The sequence below is a fragment of the Chinchilla lanigera genome, unplaced genomic scaffold (genome assembly GCF_000276665.1).
Source record: "Chinchilla lanigera isolate Chin_1 unplaced genomic scaffold, ChiLan1.0 scaffold00018, whole genome shotgun sequence".
NCBI classification, from domain to species: Eukaryota; Metazoa; Chordata; class Mammalia; order Rodentia; family Chinchillidae; genus Chinchilla; species Chinchilla lanigera.
In genome coordinates this window covers 18013490-18036375 of record NW_004955419.1, presented here as the reverse complement: position 1 = coordinate 18036375, position 22886 = coordinate 18013490, and the positions used below count along the sequence as shown (strand labels likewise).

Below are 22886 nucleotides of genomic sequence, written 5' to 3'. Positions count from 1 at the left end.
GGACCCTGTCTGACAAACACAGAAAACAACTTGAGTTCTCAAATCACTGAGCTTTCTGAGTTCATGAGCCAGCCAAGGTGATTAATTTCTCTTGCACTCTAAAGGCTTTAGTCTGAAAACTACCTTCTCTCAATTTTCATATCCATCAGCTTTACTCCCTTAACTGCTCAGAGAAAGACTTTCCCACTCCTTTCAATAGAAAAATATCCTCCAAACACCCGCTGGACCTTGGTCTGTTAATACTCTTTGACATCTGCAATCTCCCTCTCCTACCTCCCTTAAATGTGCTGAAGATCCTCACATCGCTGGTCAAGCCTGGATCATCTCCTAATTTTCTGCCACCTCCTCCATTTCGCTCCCTTGCTCCTCATTCATCCAACTCTAGGCTAATCAGTGTGCCCAGGACAAGTACCAAGCAGATCACGTAATACGGTGACGAAACGCAATAAATGTCCAGCCCTAACTAAACGACTGTAGTCCAAAATGAACACCCCGATGTTATCACAAGCTTTTCTCACAAGCATATATCAATGCAACCTCAAATACGAAGAACTTGCTTTTCTTCCATCAAAAACAGTTCATCCTAATTTGGGACCTGCAATTTCCACTCTTTGTCCCTCAGCTAAAAACTGTCTTCGTATACTTTGTACTGGTCACTTCTGCGGCTTTCAGTATACACTGGACCCCTGCATGGAATCCCCAGGACTAACTGATTGGCCTTCGGCGGTATTATCTGCCCCGAGCCAGGAATCCGGAAGCTGGAGGAAGGGCCGCGAGGGGTGCAGCCGGTCACCGGGGGGTGCGGCGCCCAGCAGCACGCCAGCACGACTGCACGGGTCTGCAGAAAGAATTTAAGGCTCGAAGGAAGAAGTGCTCCACACCGACGGGCTACTGTGCTCTCCGCAGGCAGAGGCGCCTCGGGATCCCATGCTCCAGGACGCCCCTGCACCGCCTGGGCCCAGGTCCGCCCCCGACTCCGAGTGGCTCGCACGAAGGCTCACCAGGGCGGTGCAGCGCTCCCTGGACACCAGCACGTCCGCCGCCGCCGCCGCCGCCGCCAACGCCGCGCACAGCCGGCCTCCTGGAGCCCGCCCGAGACCGAGCCCTCGCCCCTGTCCCAGACGCCGAGGCTCTCAGAACGCACGCGTCTCCGGGCACAGAGCGCCTGGACACGCGCAAACACTCACAAGCGCCGCCGAGGGGAACGGCGCGCGCCACACGCAAGCGCGAGGCGGCGCGGCCGTGACGTCACGCAGCGCAGGGCGCGGCCGGGCGGGGCGGGCTCGCGGGACCGTCGCAGGGCCTTTTTCTGTAGCCCCGGCAGTGTGGAGGTAGAGGGACTGCGCTGACTGCTCTCTCCCGCCCCTCCGTCCTTCGCTCGCCCCGCCGTATTTGATCCCCTAATTTGCAGTGGAAAAAGCTCGGTAATTAGCGGCGGTGGGCGGAGCCTGTGGGCAGGGAGCAGCGCGCGTGCGTAGGACGCCAGCCGCGCGCCGTAAAGCTATTCTCCCAGCCGGACGCGCAGGGCGGAAGCGCTCGGGCCCTGGGGGGCACTCGGGCGGTGCGGGAGGTCTCCATGGCTACCGAGCCCGCGCCCGCGGAGCCCACGGCGCCTTCGCTAGTGGATCGTTACTTCACTCGCTGGTACAAGGCTGGTAAGTGCGGAATGATGGCGGTCCACTTGGCCGCATTGGCTTGATGATCTTGGACTACGATGGCAGAGGAAAAGCCACGCGTGCTCTTCCCCGCTCTTCTCCTTGTCAGAAGGAAGTTTACTTGATGTTACCCTCTAGTTGAGATGAATGGCATTTGCGAAGGCTTAGAGGCTTCAAATACAGCAGGGTGCCTTTTGGGGTTGGCGAGTGCAGTGAGAGCCCCGGTGTTAAACTGAGACACACAGACACACACACACACACACGAGACTGTGACCCTCCTTGAGCGCTGAGACAGACACACACACACACACAGACACACACACACACGAGACTGTGACCCTCCTTGAGCGCCTGGAAGGATTTGGTGGGCTAAATCAAATAGGGACTAGCCACTTAAAATATCAGATAGGGATAATAGGGGTAGTAGGGATGGACAGGCAGTTGCCTTTCAGGCACAGATACGGGAGAGTAGAATTTAATTTTGCTTAAAGGAAAAGCGCCGGTATTGTCCATTTGCTGTTTAGAAGTAGACACTCTTGTGTTTTGTCTATCAAAAATAGCGATGGCGGGAGCATCATTGGAGATTCCTCTAACCCCTACTCTCTCCCTTTCAGGGATAATGGCCGCACCATCTTATTTTGTAATAGTGTAGCATACGTTCTGTTGGGCACGTTTAGGCTAACCAACCATCCTGGTTCACCTAGGACTGAGGAGTTTCCCACAATGTAGGGGATATAATAATAGAATTTTTCCAGAAGAACTTCCCAGAGTATTTCCATGCTAACGTCAGAAACCATCAAAAATTGCTGTATTATAAAGACTGCAGTGCTAGTCACATTTTTCTAACAATAATATTCTCATTTTAAACTAAGGATAAAGCAAGAAGGAGCAAGAACTCAGTCACCTTAATGTTGAATAAATAAATCTGAATCTGATCTGTTTACATACTTCATAGTGAGCCTTAGGTTTTCAAGTAATGAAGGGATACCAGTGATAGCAGCATGAACTTAATCTTCGTAAGTAGTTTGTGAACCAAAGGAAGCACCACATAGTTGTAGTAAATATTCAATAACCAAGAGACTCATTTATTTTTCTAGATGTCAAAGGAAGGCCTTGTGAGGACCACTGTATACTACAACACTCTAACCGGTAAGCAAATTAGAAATTTCAGCTTATCGGGTTTTTTTTTTCTGGTACTTAGTCTCTATGGTCTCATATTGAACAGAACTTCAGTAAATCAGCATTCACTGTTATCCACTGTTCTATGGAAATGGCTTTATTATAGAAGTTTACCTGGCAGGAATGAGTCTTCCAGTGCCTAACTACTCTAACAGGTAAACTTGATTCCCAACCACGCAGATGCAGCACCATTTCCTCAGTCATCTGCTACCTAAAGCGCCAGCCTGTGCCTAACCACTGAACTACCAGAGCCTATGGAGAGGCCACAGTAGATACATTTGTGGTGTCCTATACCCACTGGCATCCGTTCCTTCCGCACCTCCTACCCCAGTGCTACCTAAAGACTTCTGGTACTCTTTCTTTTTCTGGGAAGGAAATCAATCCCATTTTCTTCTATTATTATATTCCCTATGCTACAGTTAGGCTCTGTGGAAAAAGTTAAGAGATGGTAGTTTGACTAAACAAATAGTTCAGGTATTCTTTTTTTTTTTTTTCCTCCGGTACCGGGAACCGAACTCATGACCTTGCGCTTGCCAGGCAGGCACTTCTGCCGCTGAGCTAAATCCCCAGCCCCTAGTTCAGGTATTCTTGTGCCAATAGAATACTGTGTAATAGGAGGAAGACTTCTACCAAGCAGTAACACAGGGTCATTTTCTTTCTCCTTGTAGAATATGTGTCATCACATTAGCTGAATCTCATCCAGTTCTTAAAAGTGGAAAAACAATTCAGAGTATTTCCTATCAGATCAGCACCAACTGTAGCAGACTTGAGAACAAGGTTTCGGGGAAATTTAAGCGGGTATGTACTTACAGTTCTGTGATTATCTACTAAAATCCTCTACATTCATAGATTTGATAGATCCAGTCAGCTTTAAAACCAGTAATATATATGCTCAACATAATGTCTCTAGCAGTTTTTTCAGGTATTGATTTTTTTTCATTGATTTTAAGTGTACTTTAACCCTAAAGAAATTCTTAGGCCAAAATAAAATGAGATACTTCACAAGGTAAAGACTCTGTTGTGTTAGGTTCAGCACCACCCTCAGGATGGAAGAGGTTGGGAAACCAGGCCTTTCAAAGGAGAGTTCTACCTGTATAACAAGATACTTTGTTTTTCTGGTTTTACTAAAGCGGTATCTCAAGTTCTATAAAATTTAGGTGACCAACTCTTCTTCACCACATATTTTTCACATGTAAATTAAAAAGAAAAAGAATACAGTATTTACCTTACCACTTTTCTAAAACTAAAACACTGTCGCTCTTAATGGTTTATCCATCTCTTCCACTTCCACACAGTCGTCAGTTACACAAAATGTTATCTTTACCCTCTACAATTCCAGGAGGACATGTTATCAAAAGGAGGTATCACACTGAGGTCAGTTTGGTTACATATTAAGTATCCTGTTAAACTGAGTGGGTTGGGAAAATTCCGATGGGTGATTTTGGTTCTTTATTTACTGAGTTCACCATAAGACTTTCTGTTAATCATGTTTATTATTCCAAGAGGCCCTAGTCATGTGCCTTACAATTATTGATTCTCCTCACTTAGGAAACAAGTGGATTTAGAAAAGCATGCACCTTTCTTACAAGATAAAAGTCTACAAACGATAGCAGTGATGCTGAACCTTTTGGAGCGCTCAATGATTATGAACAGCTAGCTGCAGCAGGCAAGCCATAGGTTCGCCACCACTGAATTTAGTAACTGTTAGTGCTTATGAATCTCTTGTGATAAATCAATTTTCAAAATGGTAACAGTGCGTTTACTAATGAGGAGCAGAAAGGAATCTACATATTGAGTCCACCACAGAGAAGTTTTGATAGCATGTCAGAACTGTCAGTTCTTTATTCTCCCAAGCTTAGTGATGGAAAAAAAGAATTCACAACTGTTCCTTTTTTTGGTGATGGTATGGGGGATTGACCCCAGGGAGCACTGAGGAATACCCGCTACGCATTTTGAGACAGCGTCTCACTAAGTTGCTCAAGCTGGCCCCCAACTCGTGATCCTCCTTTCTCTGCCTCCTGAGTAGCTGGGATCATAGGCATGTACTACCACCATGCCTAGTTTACCTCTGCCATTTTAACGGAGATCCAGTTGTAGATATGCTTTCTGAGACTAATCCCCTCCTTCCTTCCCAAAGCAGAGTCAGATTCTGGTATTTTGAGAGGAAGTACCAGATGCAGAAAAAAGAAGCCAAGGTAGTAACATCTGAATACCATTTCATAACGTTCTGTGTGACAAATAAAGAAGTGAAAGAATAGGATCTTAACTGCAGATGCCTATGTTTACTATAGGAAAATTGCTGGAAAAGAACAGGGGGGTGTGTAAGACATGTCTGCCTCAGCTCTCATGAGCCTTGTAGATAACTGTCAGAACCTTCCCAAATACACCCATCTAAGGGAGCACATGAAGCAATAGCCATAGCATAATATTTAAAAAGATGTATGTATCAAAATGAACAAATGGGCTACAGGATAGTGGGTGAATTATTTTCATTTTGCTACTTAAAATTTTGCTGCTTCCCAGATTTTCCCCAAGAGCATGTTTTTGTTTTTATCCTAGAAAAATATCCTTTGTTCAAAAAACTTACTGATTCAGATAAAGAAGTTCCTTTTATCTATTAAGTAAGGTAGGAATCTAATATAAAGGGAGAGAATCTTGCTGAAATTTTGTACAATGTTGTCATACCGTAATTATGAGTTTTATATTATTGCTTGTTGGTAAATTTTCCTGCACTTTAAAATCTGTATACCTAGCTATATGTAGCTTTCTCATTTACAGTTGAAAGAATGTATTACTAGTCTATAACTAAACTACCTATTATTCAGCTGTTTTTCCTATAATACAGGGTGATACTTAGTAAATGGCACTTATATAAATTTGAACATATGCACAACTTGTACATAGTCATTTTTATTTAAGACACCAGTTCCAGGATTAGATCCTATGGCTGCCTCTCAAAGGAAAGTGGAGCTGTCTGTCAATTATTTCTTCCTTCTCATTACCCAGGGGGCACAGTTTCTAACAGAACTTGCACCTTTGTGTAAGATTTACTGTTCAGATGGAGAAGAATACACCATATCTAGGTAAGTAACTTGTTAGCCGCCATTTAGGAAAATGGTATCTTAACCTCAAATGCCTGTATTCACTAAAAGAAAACTTCCTGTAAAAATGATTTTTTTTCTTAAAAATGATTCTTTTCAAATAGCTGTGTTAGAGGACGGTTGATGGAAGTAAATGAAAACATTCTCCACAAGCCATCTATTCTTCAAGAAAAGGTAAAAGAGAGGGCAAAAAGTGTGACCCCATCCTGTACCTCTTTTCAGATTTTTTGGCAACTGATAGTACTTGTCTGTTGCTTTTCCAGCCATCCACGGAGGGCTACATTGCAGTTGTGTTACCCAAATTTGAGGAAAGTAAAAGCATAACAGAAGGTTTATTGACACAAAAACAGTATGAAGAAGTCGTGGAGAAACGCAGTAATGGCACAGCGGGTACCTCATGAGGACTGAGGTTCTCACCCTGCCTGACTTAAGCCGTGAGTGAGTGCATTAATGAAGAACCAGGGTGCGTGAGGCGTACTTCACACCCAGCCATCAGCGGGGACTCATTCTGCGTTCAGCCTCGTTTCCTCCGTGTCTCATATAACAAGTCCACATTTGTCTTCAGCTCCCAGACCTACCCTGCCCAGGTGCTCCCTGTGTTCATCTCTTACCTCTGTCTAACAGTTGGCAAATAAGGGATATTTTTCTGATTAAAAACAAGCACACTTTAGCCAGGCATAGTGGTGCATGCCTGTAATCCCAGCTGCTTGGGAGGCTGAGGCAGGAGGATTACAAGTTGGAGGCCAGCTTCGGCAACTTAGCTAGGCACTGTCTCAAAATAAAAAGGGCTGGACACAGCACTCTGGGTTCAAATTCCAGTACTTCAAAGGGAAGAAAAAAAGCTAAGTGGCCTTTCTTACCCAGTGTGCTTCAGTGTAACATATGAAAAGTCTAGTGTCACTTCCACCTCAGCCCCTCTTCCTAGGTTGTAGGTCAGAGGCAGAAATGTGGCATGCGCCCTGTCTCCTGATTATGTCAACAGGACAGCCTTCCCCTCTGAAACAAAGTAGAACTGTAACACTGACTTGTTAATGAGAAGCACATGAAAAGGCTTTGAGAAAACCCAGAAGGCTTTTCTAGCAAATGTAAGTATTACAATGCAGGGTTATGCTGGTCCCAGCAAATACACTGTAGTCACTCGGTCTCATACATTGTAGTTACAGTTTACTTCTAGCAAAGCCATTACTGGAGAATATGTCACTCATGCCAGCGTGGTGGCGCACGCCTGTAATCCCAGCACTCAGGAGGCTGAGGCAGGAGGATCACTGCAAGTTCCAGACCAGCCTGGGCTACAAAGTGAGCTCAAGGCCAGCCTGAACTGCATAGCGAGACCCTGTCTCAAAAAGACCAAAAAAAAAAAAAGGTCACTCAAAGGCACAGATGCCCTGGGACAGAACAAAGATGGTCACATTTAAACTAGAAAAACACAATTTATGGTTTAAGATTACATAGTAAATACACTGAATTTCAACTAAAGGATTTTAAATCTTATTTTTTTTCCTTAAAGAGTATAACATACATAGATTTAAACATTCTTGTTACATAAAATAGCTTCATGCAGAAGAAATTATTTGATGTATAAATTCCTTTGGTCCCTTATCCTCCTGTGCTGTTGAAGTCATGTTAGCCCTTCCCTGCCTGCACACGCGCTTTCACAGGTGGATGAAAGTAAAACTTTAAAATTATTATTGGTTCACAAGAGAAAATTCTTACAGTCCAAGTGCTAGGCTGACTGTTCCCTCAGTGTACCCACCATACCTGACAGATCACACTAAACAGCGGTGGTGCTGACCTGAAAATGTACACACGAACCAGTAGATCTCCACTTCAGGTAACACAATGATTCCTGAAGACTTCGTGTAAAATGATAGGAAGTGCAGTAAAAGAACTATGTGGGGTATAACATCACCTCATATCATTCTCCTGGTATTTTTATTCTATCATTTAAGAGTATTTTGATGTCACAGAATAAAAATCATGCTTGATGATTTTTTTTATGCTTGATGGTTTTGACAGTATTTTATAAAGGTTTTAACCAAGCTGTGCGTCTAATTTTCTTCCCAAAGACAACAAAACATTGATATAGCTAAGTGGTATTACTGTCATTCTTCAAGGGACCTTTTATGAATGCTGATTGTATGGGTAGCCCAAATCATCAGAGCAGCTAACCTTTCCACTGCCATTTGGCAATTGACTGACATTACTGATTTCAAAATGAATTTCAGAGCATGAGGACACAGACACTGACATGATTCTCAAGGAAGTAAACATAAGGAGAAAACCAGTAAACCACACCCTTCTACTAAACCCTCACCCCACAAAATCAAAACCTTTAAACCATAAAGTTTAAAAGACTAAAGATGTTTATTTGTTTTATAATGAACATTCCAATGCCACATATATAAAATATAGCATCCAGAATTTAAACAGCTTCATGGTTTCAATGTTCTGTTTTTATTTGCCATTCTATCTGTCAACACTGAGGAGAGTTCAAAAGTGTTTAAAGCAGTAACGAAGACTTAGGATTTTCATAGGACTAACTAGCCAGTTATTGAAGAGTTAAAGGCAGAGATAGCCATCTTGTCTCCTCCAAGAACTGCTTCAGGGTTCCATTACCTCGCTTTAGACAGGAGGGGAGTGACACACGGAGCCTCACGCAACCCGCTGTACATGAATTGTTGCTAGAGAACAGCACTGGTACCAGCGTGGATGACTGATCCGTAATGGGGTCTGAGGAGCTCTTGTCACGTGGGCAGGGGGACTGAAGAAGAGCCCACAGGTTTAAGAAAAACCCTGTGTTCATTCCAACTTCTACATATTTTCCTCCAAAGTTAGTTTCCTAAATGATAAGCTTAAATAAAATAGTTCAGGTACAATATGCCAGAGCTGAGCATATTGAAAATAGCTTCTTTGGATGCAGCTGTCATTAACAATTAGGATATTTGGTTTATCTTTTAAAGAACAATATTAGTGCAATGTTCCATTTTAAAATCACACTGCAATTAAAATTCTAGCAATTACCAAGACATTTATTAGTTGACAACTTCACGTTCTGAAGATCAGAAAATTAAGCAGTGTTGTTTTCTTTATAAAACTGTTAAATTTCTGCCAATAGGAAAGCATTGTTTGCGTCTTTGAAATGCCGCTTTCGTCACGATGTTCCAGAGGTCTGGCCCCAAAAGCTCAAGTGTTACTGTCCGTGGTATCTTTATTTGTAACTGAGACCCACCTGCCATTTTCCATCTGAAGCTGGAAAGAGTTAAGACAATTAGCTTCTGCTTTGCTTTGAAGAAAAAGATACAAGATTAGTAAATATTTTTCTTTACACAAATAAAGAAGGAGTTTAAGATAGAAAAACCACCTCACCTTCTTCAGCAGCTTATAGCAAAGTGAGAGCAGCTGGACCAACAGAGCCATCATGGATCTTGTCTTTGTAATACACTTATCAACCTACAGTGACAGAAAGCACGCAGATCACACACTCAAAGTGGCACTTTAAAACTTTACCATTTATTTAGTTTTTAAATGAATTATTTCCCCATCATGGCACTCGAGATCATCAAAGGTAAAGATTTAGGCACCTGAGATGACTTTAACCCCAGACAGAACACAGGGACAGGTCACTGCCCAGCTGTCATGCATGTTTCATGGAACACAAGGAAGAATGGGTAGGAAAACACCTGTTCTGCTGCAGGCCATTTAGAATTCTCTCAGAACAGTCCACAGACTGGCAGTGAAACCCCTACCCTGCCGTTCCTTGCACTCTGTACATTTCCTTAGGGAAACTGGCAGCCCAGATGGAGGTGTTTGTGCCTCAGACAGGTGATGCCCTAAGGACTTCAGGGTAGCTGCTCAATGCCCTGGAATTAATCTGTGTCCAAAAAGCTCATATGGTTTGTTGTCCCTGCTGTCCCCTGCAGGCAGTTATAAAGCAGATAATAAGTGATCCTGTTGGTCAAGGCATGAAAAGTAAATTGCCCTTTGGATATTAACACTTCCCCCAAAAAAGCAGCAGGAGCTAACCTGGTAAGGACAGAAGTCTACATGCTTCTCACATGCCTACCTGAATAAGCCACCCTGTCTTTTACCTTTAGAAATACTTTATTCTGCAAAGATGTTTTAGTTACAGTCTGGAGCTGGTGGCATAGAGGAATTAGCTTGTTTATTTCCAGAAGAAGCATAAGCTTGTCATCGTCTTTCAGCTGAAAGGTAATTTAGGAAGCTATAACAACTTCAACAAAACTCCATCTTTAATACTTTAAATACCTTTATATCTTAATAATATACTAATATAATACATAGACATAACATTCCCCACCAGCCCCAGACAGGCTGACGTGTTACCTGTTTTGAAAAAGCTTGTACACTCGAAGTAAGCTTTAATCCTTCTGCAGCGAAAACCTGGTAGAAAGGGAGAACATCACTATGTTAGGTTGATGTCTTACGGGTAGGTGTTAAGAAATACACTCATAGTTTTAAAAAATTAACATTTTTAAAAAATGTGTCATAGAATTCCTGAAGTTTTTGTTGTGCCTGGAAAACACAAAGGTTTACGCGAGTCAGAAGTCTCCTTGTGACCCAATACAAAGTCAGTCCCTGGGAATGTTTCTCTGTATCTGGAGACCTCTAATACTGATACTCAGCCTGTGATACTGAACCATACAAATTCTGAAGGGATCCTGAGCTTACCTCATCACCTTTTAAAAAGGGTGATAAATCTTGGGGCAGGAGGGAAAGTTTAGAACTTTGCTGCTTCCACCTAAATAAGATTAAATCTGTCCCCTATAAACATTCCACAACCAACAAAGGTACAATTCGGATTGCTTTCTGCTGTTCCAGATTGACTGGCTGCCATGCATTTTACAGTTTAGTGAACAGAACAAGATGATGATGAGAAGCAGTGAAAAGTAAGATTGGACAGGTAAGACAGGGATATTTCAGATGTTGGAAGGACATGTAGAATATTTTATAGTGAGCAATAGCACCAGGCTAAAGGGATGAAGACAGCTTTAGGTGGGAGCCATAATAAGGAAGAGAACAGGGCAAGTCTAGGAATCATTTAGGAAGAATGATGAGTCTTGATACTAAGCTAAATAAAAAATACGGAGGAGGAAGCACTAATTCCAGGTTTTTACCCTTTATTCACCAGTCTTAACACTTTGCTGTTATGGGATGTTTCCCTATCCTTTGAAAGGGAAACCAGTGAGCTTTCTATCTAGAGTCTAACCAAGCTGGATGATCTACTTTCCCATGTGTTCACATTACTGCCTGCTGTTCTAATATATCTTCTCTTTCCTTTTTAGCCTGCAAACCCCTGGGTGCAGGGTGCAAGTTGTCTTAGAATATAATGGTTTAAAACAACCTTAAAACCAATAACTCCCATCAGCCTCAGTGATGCGCACTTGCAAACCCAGCTACTCACGAGGCTGAGGCAGGAGGATAGCAACTTCAACACCATCCTGGACATCTTAGACTCTTGCCTCAGAAAATAAAAAAGGGCCGGGTGTGTAATTCACTAGCAGAGTGCCCTGGATTTGATCTCCAGTCCTGCAGATCGAACACCAGATAACTCCCAAGTCTCCATTTCTGAACAATCCTGACATCCGTCCTGTGAGTTCTACTTGCCCTTTGTAGTCAATATGAGCAAAACAAATACTCCAAATCTTTCCATCCTCTCTGATGTCCTCCAAGCTCTGGGTGCCTTATCGGTAAATGGGACCGTCCTTTACCATGTGGTCAGCTCAGAAATCTTACAGAACATAAAATCAGTCACTGCTTCTCTGAACCCACCATAAACATCAAGCTTGGAAGAAAAGTTCTTCCCTGGCCTACAGAGTTGTCACTTTCTTCTGGCTCGCTCCACTTAGCTATGGTTGCTTCCTTACTCTTCTGTTTTATTTAGCCCCACCCTTAGATCCCAGGGCCTTTGCATTTATTCTTTCTGAAATACTGTACCCCCTCTTATCCATCCAGCTCAGTCTCTCACTTCATTAGTGTTTCTATTCTAATGTCATAACCTTAGAGAAGTCTTCTGACCTCCCGCATTACCTTTATATTCTTAGCCTACATGATTTTATCTCCAAGAACTTCAATATATGCAATAGATACTTTGTATTTTCTTTCTCTTCCCACTAGAACATAAGCTCTGGGGACTAAGCTTTGCTGAGTTCTCTTTTTCCACAGGGCTCTTACCTGACACGCAGTATAAGTTTAATAAAAAAATTTTTAATGTAAGATGCCACTTAATGGTCATCCCGGTTGGGAACAATCAGCAGGCACTGGTTTAATGAATCATCTCTTCCAGAAGAAGGTGAGTAGCACACAGCTGAGAATGGACATGAACCAAACCCAACAGAATGAATCCCAGATTCTGTCCAGCTGCTTTAAGGGAAATAGCTTTTTTATAGTCTACTTCATATAAAAATCCAGAAGAAATATTTTCTGCACTTCTTCTATGTTGACAGTCATCTGCTTAACCTGAAATTGTTTTCCCGAGGAGGTTAGGGTAGAAGTACACGGAAGCACCAAGGAAACTATACGGGAGTTACAAAGTGGTACAGATTTCAACTTCAAAATGCACAAATATCTTGGCAAACAGGTTCTTGTAGTGGTCAGGGAAAACAGGAAGGGAATTTTGCAACCTCCTTGGCAATCTAAAGACACTACCCGGAGGGAGGAGAAGTGGAGACAGTCATATGTGGGGTTCCATTAGACAGGGCCGAGAGGAGAGTGCCAGCACATCTGTCTCCCAGTAAATGCCCCACATCAGCGTAAATGTGGAAGGAGGGGACAGGAACATGTACTGAACACCCTTTAATGGTCTCCAGCCCCTGACAGCAGCTTTCATATGCACTGTCTCATTAATTCAGCATCATTCATCCAGTGTAATAATGACAAGTCAAAACCTTTCTAAACTTCCGGAAGGTACAAGGGATTGTACCTGCTCACTGGTATACAATCATCTACTTGGGAAAACCTAAAGCTCACTGCAACTATTGACTATCCATAAAGCCTATTCAACTTTATCCCCATAATACTTGTTTCTTTCTAATGAGATAACCAAGAACGCTCCATAAAATGTTACAGCAAACCTCTCTACTTTTCCTCTACTCACTATGGTACACAGGTGTGTATACATGCAAACACAGCCACATGAAATAAATCACTTAGAAAACCACTTAAAACCCACTTTTGCCCATAACTAAAGTAGTAGCATGAAGTAAAAAAGCATACCTCTAGGTGATGAATTAAATCCTGGGAAGTTTTCAGTGGCCCCTCTCCTCTAAAATAAAATGAGTTATTAAGAAAGTAAAAAAAAGTTCTTGCCAGGATACTGTTTGTATAATATTAAAGTTTTAAAGTACTTTGTATAGTAACAGTTCACAAATTTTGAATAATATGAACAGACTCATAGGGACTTTTTTTTACTTTTGTGAGTTGATTCTAAAAGTAACTTTAATATTTCTTATTTTTTAGGGTACTTCCCTCCTCCCCTGTAAACACTGTATATGTTAATTTCATAATGTAAGAAGTTTAAAACTGACAAGTTATTTTTAAGTTCTATTTGTCCTTTTTACTTTTTTTTTTTTCATTTTGTCCATGAATTAAATACAGGAGATGTCATAACCAAAAGACCTTTATTACTCAATGGAAGCAGGATCAGATCAAAAATCAGGAAGTTCTCACTTGTACTTGCAATTTAAACTCTAGTAGAAACTCACTTCGGCTTTGATAAGGCATATTATTTAACCTTTAATTCTAAATGTAGAAATTATAATAATACGTGTGTTACTAGTCTCATCAAGAGATTGGAAATACCAGATTATCAACTATCAAGAAGAATTAAAAACTAAAAAAATGAAAAGTAAATTATAAGAAAAATAATAAATGCACTAAGGGAACAGTGGAGGTTAGATGTGGTGGTAGCATGTTTGCCTAGCAAATGTAAGGTCCTGGGTTCAATCCCCAGTACCCTGCCTCATTTCCAAAAAGGAGGAGCAATGGACTGGGCATAAATCAAATCTGCACTCTGGTAGCCACCAGCTCTGCCTCTTAATAGCTGTGAGATGTGAACAAATCACTGCTGTTCCTTGTTAAACAGAGGATCAAATGAAATCATGCAGCAAAACCATTTTAAAATCTATAAGGCTTGCCGGGCATGGTGGTGCACTAGGGAGGCTGAGGTAAGAGGATCATTGCAAGTTTGAGACCAGCCTGGGCTACAAAGTGAGCTCAAGGCCAGGCTGAACTGCATAGCGAGACCCTGTCTCAAAAAAAAAACAAAAACAAAGCTGGACTCAGAGTCCAGCCCAGTGGTAGCGCACTTGCCGCTAGGCAAGTGTGTGAGGCCCTTGATTGAAGCCCTAGTAAAGCAAAAGGAAAAAAATACTATAAGGCCCTGCTTACATTTGATATTTTTTAAACTAGAAGGTACTATAGAATTGTAAACATATATATTATTAATATATATGAACTATTACATATAAATTATTCAGAAACCATGTAAGTTATTTCAGTGAACCTAAACAGTAGCCTGAAGAAGGGATGTAAAGTTGCCCAGGAAAACTGAATCTTGCTGCTGCAAAGGCCCACAATTGGTCTTAGAAATAAGTACCTAGATGAGGTTGGTGAACCACAGATTTTAAGGGAAAATGGAAAAGACTGTTAGGGAGAACAGGTATATAAACCTGTGGTAAGAAACAAAACTAATTTAAAAAAGAAAAAATAACCTGACATTTTACCACTAAGAGGCAATTACATAACCAAGATTTGCCTAAATGATACAAGGTAATCATCTATTACAGAAAATTTCCCTTTCTTGCAAGTCATCATTCCTACCCACTAGGATAAATATGGTTATATTTTAGAACAAGTCTCAATCCACGGAACTTTAGTAATCCCTACCCCTCATGGATCTTAACCTTGATAGGATGTACCTTATCTTTGACCAAAATCTACTATTTATTCTGACTTTGAAACAAAAAATGCTGACCATCTGATCCTGAAATACTCTGAAATAAGAACTAATGAATACATTGAAATAGGGCTGTAATTTGTACGTCTTGCTGCCAGGTGGCTCTGAGTGTATGGACCTGCAGTGCTACAAGCATAACTGTCCCACTGGGCAGCATGGGACAGTCCCATCCGGTGGTACAAACTGCCTGATGGAACAGTCATGCATATACCACCAGTGGTTCAAGCTGGTGGGAACGTGTTAAACAGGCAGTTAGTCTTTTAAAAAAAGCTGATGAACCCTTTGGGAAGATTTTTATATATCAAACTACATTCATTAAGTTAATGTATTTTTTCAGTTTTTATTAGTTGAAAACTTTTTAAAAGCATCATTTTCATGCCAATTAGTGATAAACTAGCACGAGTCCAGCCAAAAGTTGAAATTTTTGTTATTTCAGTAGTCTGTGGAAATTTATTGTGCATACAAGAGTTCCAGTTTGTGTTCTTTTGCAGACTTGAGGCATGAGATTTTAAAAAGGAATCCACCAGGAAAGGAAGCTGTTGTGCTGGGAAGACTCAATCACAGGAGAACCTTGCTAAAAATGATTATGAACAAAGGAAGCGAACCAACAAAGAAGAACAGTCTCTAAGTGATAAGCCATTAACAGATGACAGCTAAAGAGCAGCAAAATTACAAATGCCTATCATTTCAGCCTTCCCCCTCCAGAAAAATTATCCACCTGGAAAAAGCAGAAGGCAGAAGACATCACCAAAAGGAAAATGAAGTTTCTTAGCTAGGAAACGCTTCTTCACTGCCCCCTATCTTTTTTATGAGGGAATCTCCACAGATCTACCATCCCTCCTCGCTCCTCTGCTGCCTCACGCCTCCTGCCATTAAAAGGATAGACGCTCATCTTTTCACTCTTCCTGGTGACTTTGCAGAAATGATTTGAATATTACAGCTCTTTCTTTCTTCCATTTGCACCTGCAAGTAAAGCTGCCTCGGAGAGATACCTGCTCTTCCAACATGTTTATGGAGACAAATTCTGCCCCTATAAGGTAAGATGTCTTGATTTGGTTTGCAGTATTGGGGATGGAACCCAGAGCCATCACATTAAGCTGCATCGCCAGCCCTTTTTCTAATTTTAATTTTAAGATAGAGTCTCACTAAATGACTAAGTTGCTGTGCGGGATAGGCTTGAACTTGCAATCTTTTTGCCTTAGCCTCCCAGAGTGCTAGGATTACAGGCACACACCACATGCCCAGTGAAGGTAAGATTTCTTAAGTCTAGGGCTCATTTTTTAAAATGTACTTTGCATGTAGAGATAAACTACATTCTATAATATCAGTTTTATTAATCTTTCAAGACCAGAATGAGTAGGAAAAGGGTTAGCTAAAAGGTATCAAATATTGGTATCAGTTATCTTCCAGGTTTCCAGAAAAAGAGAAAGAGATTGCAAAAAGTAAATGAAAACTTAGAAGTTGTTTCTTTTTTTTTTTAGTACCGGAAATCAAATTCAGGACCTTGCACTTGCCAGGAAGGTGCTATGCCACTAAGCTATATCCATGGCCCCTGAATTTTTTTTTTTTTTTGGTCTTTTTGAGACAGGGTCTCACTATGCAGTTCAGGCTGGCCTTGAGCTCACTTTGTAGCCCAGCTGGTCTCGAACTTGGCAACAATCCTCCTGACTCAGCCTCCCAAGTGCTGGGATTACAGGCATGTGCTACTACACCCAGCTGAAGTTGTTTGTTGATAAAATTCTAGAACAGATCATTAAACATATAACATTATAGCTACGTGGAATTACTATACAATGTGTATAAGTTACTGTCATGAAGACTATGGAATCTGATCAATGCTAATTTCAATAAGGAATTTAAAAAAAAAAATAAGGCGTTTAAACCAGGGGTGGTGGCACACGCTTCTACTCCCAGCACTCAGATCACTGAGAGTTTGAGGCTAGCCTAAGCTACATAGTGAGTTCAGGGTTGACCTGGACTACACAGTAAGATCCTGTCTCCAAAAAAAGGCATTTAATTAAGAGCCTTGTAACATGGACAAGACAGAGAATGGAAGAAAGATAAAGTTTGAGAAATTCTCATCTCCATAATGAATGCTGACTCAGAAATTTGGCAACCTACAGAGGTAGGCCTCATAGCTCCATTCATTGGTCTATGTTTAATCAATCACTTTATAAAGTTATAAAAGGTGTGCTCAGTCAGGCGTGATGGCACACACCTATAATCCCAGTTACTCAGGAGGCTGAGGCAGGGGAATCACAAGTTACAGGCTAGCCTGGCAACTTAGTGAGACTCTGTCTCAAAAAATAAAAAGAGCTGATGATGTAGTTGGGTGTGGTGGTGTATACCTGCAGTCCCGGAATCCCAGGCTGAGGCAGGGGAATTGTTAAGTCTGAGGGCTACCTGGGCTACATAGTGAGTGTAAGGGCTCCCTAGATACATAAAGAAATGGATAAAAAGAGCTGAGAATGTAACTCAGTGGTAGAGCACCTCTGGGTTCAACCCCCAACTGTGAAAAAAATAGAAAAGAAACAAAAGACATGTTCTCTAAACATACCGATGCTGGCTGAGACACACCGATATGCAAGATGACAAAAGCATAATGTAAAACTATTTCAAGATTTTGGAAAGAATGGCACACATAGGTCTCTAGAAAAAGATCCTTTCTAAATCTAAGTCTTCATTAACTGTGTCTTCTTGCTGCATCTGCTGAATTATCATCGTAACTACTTCTCGTCTTTTCTTACCATATATTCACTGCATTAACCTATCTATGATTTAATATAGCACTCTTTCTTTTACCACATATTGTTATACTGATCATAAAAATCAAAGTGTAACCACATTACCTGGTGAATAAATATAGAGAATAGGCCATCCTGGACATGTTCCGTCCATATCGAACAATCTCGTTCTCCTGATCTTCCCACTTCTCAATTTCGCAGTCGGCATCGGAAGTAAGCAAGCCCAGCTTCAGTCCAAGCTTTGCAATCTTGGCTTGCTCCTGCAGATGTACATCATATTCACAACTTTGTCAGGACTGACACGAAAGGAAGGTTAGATGTAAGACGATCAGAAAGGAAGAGGTCTTACCTCAGAGTCAGGCTTGTCTGGCTTCAGTGATTTGTTTACGTTGTTCTTCTGTGACAAGAGAAAGATTGCGGTATCTTAGAAGGCAGTCCATTTAAATGTAAGGGAATTCTACAGTAATAGTGTAACTTGTAGTAAAGTCTAATTTTAACATATCTAGTATATAGTTAAATTATATTAAGTAGTTTAATTAAACAACCAACCAATTGCAAATACTCGACTAGTAGCTGAGTCCAGCTTTGAGTGGGTTGCTGGTGGAGTGAAGTCTGGGGCTGGCCAGGAAGAAAGATCACTGTCCTCTGCTGCTCTTGTCCTCTGCTTGCAGCTGCACTCTTCTTTTTGTATGGGCTTCAGTGGCTTCAGGACAACTTCTGCAATACTCTCCTATCCAGTACTAACGTCCCCCACAAGCCTCCCTGGCATCTCTGTTGCAACAAGTTTATAATGCTTCAGTTCTTCTTATATTAAAATCACCACTATAAGTATTTTTCTATTCTTTCCTAATAGTTTGGACTCTGGGATTCAATTCCTTTATCTCCTGTGCCCTTAGATGGCTAAATTCCAACACTGTACTTTGACGTCACAGTTGCTAATTCTGTATCTCGCAATGTAAAGAAATTATACTGCGAACTTAAGATTTAGTATGTGAACCATTGTTTAACCATTTCCTATTTTTGAAAATCAAGGCTGGGGATTTAGGTCAGTGGCACAGCACTTGCCTGGTAAGTGTGAGTTCCTGAGTTCAATTCCCAATACAAAAAAAAAAGAAAAAGAAAAAAAAAAATATATATATATATATTGCCTAGGAGGGATAAATTTGTACACATTAGGTTATCAGGATAGTCCACAGGTATTTACTTGAAGAAGAGAGTACCAGGATAGATCCTACCACTACCAACAGCAATATTTCTTTGAAAATATATTCAAAGGTTCTCTGGAGATGATAGCCCAAATGGAGGATCCCTCCAAGTCTGAGATCCAGTGGTAGCTACCACAGTGGAGGCAGGAATTCCAGAAGAGCCAGAGCCAAAAAGTGGCCAGCAGATGGATAAAGCCATTTTAAAAATAGAAACATATTTAAGTTATATATGCACACAAAGACAAATTGGGTATGTAATCACATACATGCACATAAAGTGTAAATTACAATGAAATGAAACACTCAGGTCTTGTTTAGCTTAAGAAAAACATCATTAGCAATAATACCTCTCAGCTGCAAATACAGATGCTCCTCAACTTACAGCGGGGTTATGTATGGATAAACCTGTCATACACTGAAACTGTCATAAGCCAAAAATGAATTGAATACCCTAACCTACAGACCATTATGGCTCACCCATACAGTACACTGTCAATCATCAGGTTTTTTTCCCTTCAAGATCCCACGGCCCAGGCTGTGGCTCATGGCACCTGCCCAGCGTCATAAGAAAGGATCCTACCACTGACCACAAGCTTGGGAAGAGGCTGAAATTCAAACTTCAAAGCACAATTTCTATCACAGTGTGCACTGTTTTCGCAGCACTGTAAAGTGAAACAATTCTAAGTGAGGGACCATCTGTGCGTGCATGTGTCTGTGCATGCGTGTGTGCATAGAGTCAGACACCACAAAGCAGTCTGGCCAACAACAAACTACATATAGCATCGTGTTTCCATAAGAGTGTATTACCTAGCCATCTTGGTCAGTGTAAGTATACGCTTAGGATGTTCTCACAATGATAAATTCTTTTTTTTTTTTTGTTTTTCTCTGGTACCGGGAACCGAACTCACGACCTTGCGCTTGCCAGGCAGGCGCTTTGCCTCTGAGCTAAATCCCCAGCCCCTGATAAATTCTCCTAATGACACATTTCTCAGAATGAGTCCTCACAGTTAAGTGATATGTGCCTGTGTGTGTGTGTGTCTGTGTCCCTTTTATAATCTGTAACCATGATTGTTACTTCTGACCAGCTATTCTGTCTTCAGTTTCACTGCAAAATAAATCTGCCTCAGCTTTTCCCTTTTCCTAGCCTATAGTTTAGATCTCATTGAACAAAGATTTTTGAGATTTCCTAATGATATTTACTATTGAAGACATAATTGAAGCTGAAGAACAGAAAATAAATATATAGAAAGAAACTATAGTTATATACATGCAACATACACATAAATATGAGCTGTCTCCCATCTCCTGAGAAAATAAGTGAGTGTGATCATGATGTCCCTGGCTCCTCCTTGGACAGCTGCATCATGCTTATTTCTTGGTCTGGTAGACTGTCATGCAGCTGATGAAGAAGTCAAGAAATTTATGGACAGTCTCAAGGTTTTTAGGTTTTGTTTTATTTAGAATTTTATATCCCATCTCTTTTTTTTTTTTTTTTTTTTTTGGTATGAGGAATCAAACTCAGGACCTCACACTTGCCAGGCAGTCATTCTTTAATATTAGTTTTATTTTTATTTTTTTTTACTTTAATTTTACAAATCAGTATTATTAAAGTAGTTAATGAAGGCAGGGAGGGGACCGCCACAAAAGGAAAATACTGTAAATGGTCTTAATGACGTGACCAAGCTTGCCTGCCATCTAGTGGATGCTACTTTGGAATGCAGTCAGATGCATCCGTGTCGGTTATGTAAAGCTAAGATTCTGAACCTCTCAAATAGCACCAGCCTCCAAATTTGCTTCCTAAAAATCATGGCTACAATTTTTTAGGAATATAATTAGATGCTCAACTAAAGGAATGGCTCATGATCCTAAATTGTTACTAAAAACTTAAAAAACAGCAATTCAATAAAATCTTGCACCACTGAACCGTTTAAAAGCTCTGTGATATTTTTTCTTATCCTCAGAAAATTATTTTGGGAGTTGGATGGTGGCACAGGCCTGTAATCCCAGCACTCAGGAGGCTGAGGTGAGAGGATCTCAAGGTGAAGGCCGGCCTGGACCACATGACAAGATCCTATCTCAAAGAAAAAAAAAATTTTTTGTAGTAGCTCCAAGTAATAGCACTTACAAAAATCTCTTATCTTCATATGCTTAAACTCAGTAGGATATTAGCTATGGTGCAACCTGTTGGGGTTAAGTTGTATTAAAGCACAAAACAAACTTCTATCCATACTTTCAAACTATTCTGATAGCTTAATACAGAGAATCTGTCTTTCAAAAAATGCCACAGAACTCTTTTGCAGTTTAAAGTATAATAATGATTTATAAAAAGTAAAAATAATAAAAATATAAGTAAAACAGTAAGATGGGGTACTGAAGTGTTACGATTGCCTCTTCACTAGCTACATTCAGTTTTCTAATGTATTTGAGTAGTAAATGTCAGTCTCAGTTCAGAAAATACATTAGTTAGCTATATGCCCTTTTATAAAACCTGGAATTTGCCATCTGTCCTTCCTTTACACATCAGCCATCCCCACCATCCCTCCTATCTTCCCATCCCTTGTTGCCAGTTCTCTCTTCTGACAGTCTGCTCTTCACCAGTGTTAGTATAATCACCAAGAAATTCTCTATTTTCTTAACCTTGTAGCCTCCAGTATAGTAGCCACTAACCACACGTGGCCATGGCACACCTGACGTGTGGCTCTTGTGTGTGTGAAACATACAAAGAAGTGTGGCTCTCATGTGTGTGAAACATACAAAGAGTGGAAGGGCTCAAGGTGCCAGGAAGACTAAGAGACTTCCACCACTACATGGTGGTGACTTGCTGGCATGATAGTATCTGGCACAGGCTGGATTAAACAAAATGAAATCCTACAACCTTCTTTTTAAAAACATGGTGACTGTACCATTTTAAATTGTGTATGTGCTTTGAACCACATTTCTGCTAAGAAGCCTGAGCTAGGCTGTTAGAGAACATCCTGTCTTTTTCATTGACTCAACAAATTACCAAATTATTTTCTGAGTGTTAAACTTGTGCCAGGCAGTTCTTGGCAACAAGAATACCACAGTGAACAGAATATTCTCGTAAATCCCTACCTGTGGAAGGTGTATTTGAGCATCTTTTTCAACATTACTGCCCCGGGGCCCAGCATAGTCCCTGGCATATAGTAGGTGATCAGGGAGTACTGAATGATTGAATGAATAAAATCATTTTTTGTCTGTCTCACTTAAAACATGTGACCTTTATCAATACTGTGAACCGTTGAAGTACTCAAATAAGCGATTGGGGAATTAGTTCTAATTTTACCTGGGGTATGATTTCCAAATCTTTGATTTTCTCATTTACCATCATGGTTTCTTCCTCCTCAGAAGCTATTTCTAGACAGTCCATTGTGTTTCCTCTACTTGAAGGTTTTAGAATCATGATAACTGATTCTTTTTATTACCATTTCTGTTTTTTCTTTTTTTTTTGAGACAGGGTCTCATGCTGTAGTTCAGGCTGACCTTGAACTCACTATGTAGCCCAGGCTGGCCTAAAACTCATGGTGATCCTCCTGCCTCAGCCTCTGGAGTGCTGGGATCCCAGGCATGTACCACCATGCCTGGCCACTTCTGTTTTTCATTGCCTGCATTTCAATAAAAATTACAATTTTCTACAGAATGCTCACTTCAAATGAATTGCTCAAGTCATCAAAATATCACCTATTTAACATAACTGATGTTAAAATGCTATCAGCCAGAAGACAGGAATTTTCACTTTCAAAGGGCTCTTAGGGTCACTGTCTACCTAATTTATCCCTCTATATCTCTTTCCCATATACATGGCATGTTTTCATTTGGGAGAAAGCATATAAAACTTAGTTTATAGAAAACAATTTTGACATTGCAAATTAGACTCAAGACACAGAGAACAAAATGAGTTACTGTTCTGCTGAATTAATCACAAATTCTGTTACCTGTTCCCTTAAATCGCCAACCCTGACACAAACATTCAGAGGATAGGCCTTGCATAGTTTGCTACATAGACCTAG

The 22886-nt window shown here is 40.9% G+C and overlaps 3 protein-coding genes across 4 annotated transcripts in view; 1 reads left to right on the top strand and 2 right to left on the bottom strand.

The window, feature by feature from the left end:
• Ikbkap (inhibitor of kappa light polypeptide gene enhancer in B-cells, kinase complex-associated protein) overlaps positions 1-1179 on the bottom strand; it is a 62485-nt gene extending 61306 nt beyond the window's left edge. The window contains exon 1 of one of the 2 annotated variants that reach the window (XM_005382757.2): positions 1002-1179. The gene's annotated coding sequence lies outside the window, so the exon portion shown is untranslated. The remainder of the gene's footprint in view (positions 1-1001) is intronic. The other variant, XM_013513174.1, reaches the window with a different exon arrangement.
• A 251-nt stretch (positions 1180-1430) lies between these two features.
• Fam206a (family with sequence similarity 206, member A) lies at positions 1431-6613 on the top strand. The gene is made up of 6 exons (XM_005382759.2): positions 1431-1655; positions 2753-2804; positions 3503-3632; positions 5841-5917; positions 6040-6109; positions 6199-6613. Exons 1-6 carry the CDS (start codon positions 1577-1579, stop codon positions 6334-6336), a joined length of 546 nt encoding a protein of 181 aa, XP_005382816.1. The 5' UTR covers positions 1431-1576; the 3' UTR covers positions 6337-6613.
• A 1662-nt stretch (positions 6614-8275) lies between these two features.
• The window catches only part of Ctnnal1 (catenin (cadherin-associated protein), alpha-like 1), a 52859-nt gene continuing 38248 nt past the window's right edge, over positions 8276-22886 (bottom strand). The window contains exons 13-19 of the mRNA XM_005382935.2: positions 18003-18050; positions 17759-17913; positions 13169-13217; positions 10280-10336; positions 10024-10137; positions 9302-9385; positions 8276-9184 (exon numbers count right to left, since the gene is read on the bottom strand). Coding sequence (XP_005382992.1) covers positions 9119-9184; positions 9302-9385; positions 10024-10137; positions 10280-10336; positions 13169-13217; positions 17759-17913; positions 18003-18050 — 573 coding nt within the window. The 3' untranslated portion in view covers positions 8276-9118. The remainder of the gene's footprint in view (positions 9185-9301; positions 9386-10023; positions 10138-10279; positions 10337-13168; positions 13218-17758; positions 17914-18002; positions 18051-22886) is intronic.